The sequence below is a fragment of the Dendrobium catenatum genome, unplaced genomic scaffold, assembly GCF_001605985.2.
Source record: "Dendrobium catenatum unplaced genomic scaffold, ASM160598v2 fragScaff_scaffold_1351, whole genome shotgun sequence".
NCBI lineage: Eukaryota > Viridiplantae > Streptophyta > Magnoliopsida > Asparagales > Orchidaceae > Dendrobium > Dendrobium catenatum.
In genome coordinates this window covers 732185-739025 of record NW_021319813.1, presented here as the reverse complement: position 1 = coordinate 739025, position 6841 = coordinate 732185, and the positions used below count along the sequence as shown (strand labels likewise).

At 39.1% G+C, this 6841-nt stretch overlaps 1 protein-coding gene across 1 annotated transcript in view; it reads right to left on the bottom strand.

Moving 5' to 3' along the window:
* Positions 1–1075: 1075 nt before the first annotated feature.
* LOC110110911 overlaps positions 1076–6841 on the bottom strand; it is a 7964-nt gene continuing 2198 nt past the window's right edge. The window contains exon 3 of the mRNA XM_028699653.1: positions 1076–1174. Coding sequence (XP_028555486.1) covers positions 1076–1174 — 99 coding nt within the window. The remainder of the gene's footprint in view (positions 1175–6841) is intronic.

The window sequence follows — 6841 nt, the reverse complement described above, 5'->3', positions numbered from 1 at the left end:
TACTTGTGGCAAATAAAAGAGAATGGCACGATAAATTTCCTGAAGCATTATAGGCCTATAAGACTACATACCGTACTCCTACTCAGTGTACACTATATGCTTTAGCTTTTGGGGTTGAAGCTGTCCTCCCACTTGAGGTTGAGCTCCCTTCGTTGCATGTAGCAGTTAGCCACAATCTGTCCCACGAGGATAATGCCCGACTCCGGTTGGAAGAACTTGATGGTTTAGAGGAGCTTCGGTTGCAAGCTTATCAGAACCTCAAGTTGTACCAGGCCCGTATGGCCCAGGCACATGATCGCCATGTCCGACCCCGTGCTTTTCAGGTCGGCGAATTAGTTCTTGTCTTGCGTAGGCCTATCATCTCGCGTCGCCATCGAGGTGGTAAATTTGAGCCTATTTGGGAAGGCCCATTCGTTGTAGAGCAAGTATACGAGGGTAGATCTTATTTGCTAGTTGATACGAATGGTGTTCATCCCATGCCCGTCATTAATGGACAGTACTTGAGAAAGTACTACGCTTGAGTTTGCACATCGCAAGGGGCATCCCCCGCCATTTGTAAATATCCCTCTGTATAGATATAACTTTGAAAGATTTCTCGTACTTTTCGGCAGTCCGTGGCCACGACGATTTGTCCTCTACCACATGATGTTCGTCTTGCAAAATATGATATTGTCTTTAAAGGTTGTATGTAAATACGCCGTAGGGATGTTTATTCTTACGTTCACATTCACTAGTCACTTTGGTGTTGTTGCGCAAAATCACCTTTCCAACTCCTATAAGGGTTGGCTTTCCCCAGTTTCACTTGTCACCTTCAAGTGTGGTCTGGGATACCAAAACTATTAACTCGAATTTCTATGGAATGTGATACTGGGTCCATCCTTGATCTATATTTGTCAAATATAATGATGTTGATCCATGATCACTTTGTGAATTTTTCTACAAATTATTGTTGTAATTTTTCTCTCTCCCCAATTTTATTCATGTGGCGAATATGGCCTGGGTTATCAAAGCCAACAATTTTCCCCTTTAAAAAAAAAAGGGAAGCTCTTAGTTGAGAAAGAATTGATTGCCCTTATCACAAGTGGAACCCGGTTCTACGCTCCAAGAGCCCAAAGTCCCTCCAAATTCCCTTCTGTCTCTCCTTAAAGCATTTCAATGATTGCTTAGGAGATGACTGTATATTCACTTTTTCAATTATGGTTGTTTACTTTTAATGGGATGTTATTCTCCCTTACTTGTGATGTGGTACATCTGGCTCTAGATGTTAACATCACTTCTTAGTGCATTTTGATCTTCTAGCAGAAAGTTGATCCGCTATTTCTTTCAAATGATATAATTTCCTATTGATACATTGCCTTTAGCTGTAAAAGCAGTCTTTTTAAATACATAAATGTTGCTCGTACTTTTTCACAGGGTCCCATCAGTTAGCATGGGTGTTACCACTGTGATTTCTTTAGTAATCACTAATTTTTGAGATGATGATTCTTGTTCTTAGTGGCAAGTGTATCCCATTGCCACTCCTATTGCTATTTTGTTGATATGAGATTATTCTTTTGTTTGTATGTTCCTCTTCTTAGAGAGATATATATTAGTTGATTGTCTCATGTTTTATGATTTCAATTATGCCTAAGAAATTCTACTTGCATTTAAATTACTCATGGCCACGACGATTTGTCCTCTACCTTGTGGTAACTAAAATATAAGTTTGGAATTTCTTAGATGATTGACTACTTTTTTTTCCCTCACAGCACCACGCACATGTGCGTTGGGTGGTTGTAGAGGGGACTTTTACTCTTTGTTTCGCCGTTTCGAATATGGTCAGGCAGACATTGAGTCATCCTCATTCACTGTTGCGATCTGGTCAGGTGAATGTTGGATTTTGTCTTTTGTTCCACTGTTGCGATTTTTGGTCAGGTGGACATTAGACCTTTCGGGAAGCTCTTTATTCGTTGTTGCGAATATGGTCAAATGAATATTGAGCTGTTCTCATTCACTGTTGCGATCTGGTCAAACGAATGTTGAACCCCCGTTCTTTCACCCTTTGTCTCGCTGTTGCGATATGATCAGGCAGACATTGGGTTGTCCTCATTCACTATTGCAATCTGGTCAGGTGGATGTTGGACTTTCTTCTTTTGTCCCACCGTTGCGATTTTGGTCAGGTTGACATTAGACTTTTGGGAGGACTCATTATTCGCTATTGTGAATATGATCAGGTGGATTTTGAGCCATTTCATTCGCTGTTGCGATCTGGTCAGGCGAATGTTGACTCCCCTTTCTGGTTGGGTGCCCGACAGAGTCCTTGGGAGGCATACTTCACCACCTATTCATTCCCCCTATTTTATTTCCTGTTTGGGGGTTGTTGAGCTTTCTTTTGATTCTTTGTTTCGCCATTTCGAATAAGGTCAGGCAGACATTGGGTCATCCTCATTCACTGTTGCGATCTGGTCAGGTGAATGTTGAATTTTATCTTTTGTTCCACTATTGCGATTTTTGGTCAGGTGGACATTAGACCTTTCGGGAAGCTCTTTATTCGTTGTTGCGAATATGATCAAATGAATATTGAGCTGTTCTCATTCGCTGTTGCGATCTGGTCAGGCGAATGTTGAACCCCCGTTCTTTCACCCTTTGTCTCGCTGTTGCGATCTGGTCAGGAAGACATCGGGTTGTCCTCATTCACTGTTACGATCTGGTCAGGTGAATGTTGGACTTCTTTCTTTTGTTCCACTATTGCGATTTTGGTCAGGTGGGCATTAGACCTTTTGGGAAGCTCTTTATTTGCTGTTGCGAATATAGTCAGGTGGATATTGAGCTGTTCTCATTCGCTGTTGCGAACATGGTCAAGCGAATATAGAACTCCCTATCTTTTCTTACTCCTTGTTTTGCTATTTTGAACATGGTCAAGCGAACCCGGAGTTGTCCCCATTCGTTGTTGTGAATATGGTCAGGTGAATGTGGGACCCCCCTTCTTTTTCTCTATTCTGCTGTTGCGATGCGGTCGGGCAGATAGATAATTTTCTTACCTTCGATTTCTCTTATTTCCCTTACTTTTGATTGATACTCTGATTATTGCTTCGATATTTGATGTGATTTTCAATTATTTCCTTTCTTTTTATATCATCTTAGATTTTTTTTTGTCGTAGGTGATCGTTGAATTCTATTTGGTCCTTTGAGATTTCATTTTGATTCCGCTTATGTGAGCATGAGATCTCTTTCTCCTCACCTCCCACTTTGGTTGGGTAGATGATTGACTTGTTCTCTCTTTTTATTGATTTGGTTCTCATTAGCTGATTGCATTTTCTTAAGGACTTTCTTTGGTCGACCTTGAGGTTGTATCTTCCTTAAGTTAGGAAGGTCAACGCCAATATATACGGTTCACCCATTGTTCTCCGCATATGTTGGGAGTCCGTTTGTTGACCTCGATTTTGGCTCGATCATGATCGAGCTCTTTCGATCGATTTAATCGAACCCCGTCGAGTCCAATTCGAGCTTGAATCGACCCGACTCGAGCCGGATCAGACTCGAAAACGAAGGCATTCTCTCTCGGCACTCTTTCCCTCCCACTCTCTCTCTCAATCCCTCTCTCCCTCTCTCTCGGTTTGCTCTGTTCGCAGACGCCCCGACCCTTCCGGCTCCTTCGTTCATGAGATCCAAGAGAGACGACGGACTCTCTTCCTCCCTCAGCTCTCGTCCGACTCTAGCCCCAGCAAGGCAGCCGACTCGTCTTTGGTTCGTGAAACGCCAGCCCAGCAGCCCGATCCCCCTGTTCGCGCGACCCCAACCCAACGCCGGACTCCCGTTCGCACGCCTGGACCACGCCCGACGCCACCTGGACCGAACTCAGTGCCTGGACTGATCCGATCTCTTCTCCTTTGCAATGTAAGTTCTCTCTCTTCTTCCCCTTCTTCTTCCTTTCTTTTCTATTATTCCCCTCTTCCTTCCCAGCCCAATGGTTATGTTTTCTTCAATCTACTGAAATAAAATGGCTTAGGTTGTTATGGTAAAGGGGTTGGATAATGCGTTCATCACCATTCCTTTTTGCTCAATTTCGATATCTCTAATTGTTTATTAAATGGTGTTCTAATTCCCTTGAGTAGTGATGATGGTTATTGCTAACTATGTATAATTGTGTAAGGTGTAGAAAAAAAAATCATGGGTTGATTTATGTTATTTTGGTAGTAGACAATTGGTATGAATCATGCCATTAGCCTAAAGTTTTAGGTGTAAATGGTGAAAAATCTTAAGAGACTATGCTGATTTTACTTCAAACCATGCATGCGAGGTGTTTGTGGAAACGCCTATTGGAAATAATACAAGTATTTGCTCAAAAGAAGTGCCAAGCTAGGGCAGTGTTATCTTGTTTGGATCTTTCAATTTCATTCGATCTTATTGTCTCTATATAAAGTCATGAATGATCATGAGATGTGACTACATTTTCTTGCTCTTACTGGCAATAAAAGAAGCTTAGCTAGTATTGAAAATTTTATGGATTATAGTTATAGTAGTATATACACTAATGCTTTGGCTGTATAGTTATCTCACGATGCAACCCTTCCCTCTTTTACTTTTTCTTGAGCATGTGCCCCCTTTTCTTATGAAATTAAGTATCATGTTGAATTTCATCTTCTCTCGCTTATTATGCCAACATGTGGAAAAATGAGGTATAAGTTGAACATGAAATTCGCCAAATAATCAAAAGGAAGTTTTGTATAGCACGCTTAAGTCGAAGTAATCACATTTAGAAGTATTGTTGGGAAAGTTCACCTCACTAGTGTAAATAAGTTTCATGTGATTCATATCTTGTTGTTGCAAGTTGATTTGATCATGAAGCATGAGAAAGTGGTATTGCTTGGCATCAAAGATGGAAAATTTTATGAGCCTTTATTTCAAAAATCTCTTAACAAGTGAAGGAATAAATTTGTTCTCAGATTTTATTGCTTGTCCAGTGAGTTTCTTTTGTATGGCTTTATTAGTGAAAATGTGTGCATTGAGTCAATTTATTTCCCCTCTCAAAAACTTATTTAAAATTTAAATGTGAGTTTTATTGGGCTTGAAAGAAACAAGTTACTTTTGTCCATTTTACTTTAGTTGTTTTGTCTAGATATATGCATCGAGCTTGACCGTACATTAACAAAGACATGTAGGTAGCTTTGTGTGAAAACTAGAATAGTCATGCCTCTTTTGCTTTCGTTAAGTCACATAGAGAATGTGATGTTTGTTGGCAAAAATATTTTCGATAACTACATTAACTTTAGCAAGAATAGTATGCAAAAGAATGCGTTGGTTCGTGATTATTTGAAGAGTGAGCTTATTTGTTAATTGTGTATGTAGAATCGGTGCTTTGACGTTACTTATTTCATTTAATAAATGATTTGAAATCCCATGCTTAGGTTGTTAGAGATCGTGCGAAGGACATCTTATTTGTTATCAAAGTATGCGTTTTGTTTTGTTGCACCATTGAGAAATTGCACAAGCCTTGATAAAAACAAAAAAAATAATTAATATTTATAAGTGCCTTGAACCTCCATAGCTTTATTAGTTGTAGAGCGTCGTACGAAGTAGTAGATATGAGAAAATCTTATAGCATTTGGATGAAACTTGGGTAGATCTTGCATTGCTTTGTTGTAAGAATTCCTTCAGCTTTTATGAGACTTTTTCCACTGTTTTGGCAAGAGGCAAGTGCAAAGTTTTCAGTTCTTATGGCTGTTTTTCGCATGAGAATCACTATGAAACTTGGGTAGATCTTGCATTGCTTTGTTGTAAGAATTCCTTCAGCTTTTATGAGACTTTTTCCACTGTTTTGGCAAGAGGCAAGTGCAGATTTTTGAGTTCTTATGGCTGTTTTTCGCAGAGAATCGCTATGGAATTTGGGTAGGTTTGTCGTTGCTTTGTTGCAAAATTCCTACAGTTTTTGTGAGCTTTTCCTACTGTTCTTGTAAGAAGAAAGTGCTGATTTTGGGAGTTTTATCGCTGTTTTATATAAGATCCTCATCGCATTCGAATGGATTGTTTTTGCATTGCTCCTTGGAGCTTCATGACATTTTGGATTATGGGAGTCTTCTACTACATGTTTAGTAAGGTCATAGATAGGTTCCAAATACCTTTTCTTTTTCTGTATCTTTGGTAATAATGAGTTGGAAAGGAAGAGGTTTGAGAGCTCTTATAAGATTCATTATATGCATTTGTGGTCTCTCTGGGTGAAAGTTTATAGAAGTGATTTGTGACGCTTCATTTGATTGTTTGGAAGGTAAATGGCATTGCCTCCTTTACAAAGGTTTCTATGCGGTCTTATTTTCTTTTCAAAGTTTTTTTTTTTTTATTTCCCTACCCCACTCCAAATGTAAGAGAGGCGCTTGATTATGGGGTTGTTTTGGTAGAGTTTTGTGTCAAAAAGGAGGGGATTTTGGTAGTCGATCTTTGTGGGGTCTTTTGTAGTATTTTGTTTAGAAGTTTTCATAGGGTGTCTTGAGACTTCTAGTTTTGTGACTCGCTTAGTGTAATATAAAGTCCCTTAGTAAGCCTTTTTGGAACAAACTGATGATTAATGCATGAATTATTTTTCTTATTGATTCGTATTAGTTTCTAAAGATGGATTTTGGGGTCTAAAGTTTTAGGTAGCTTTGGGTTAGAAGCTTTTGGTGTCTTTTAGAGTAAAATAATCTTTCCTTACTTAGATTAGCTTTCTTTAAGGCTAACTTCTAAAATATATATAATGTCGGATAAATATAAAACAAAAGAGAGTCTAGTTTTAAGTTTAGTGTTAGGATTTTATTTCCTTTAGTTATTTTGAGCTTTGTTTAAAGGGTAGCTAGATTGTTTGAGTCGAGTCTCATATCAAGTGACA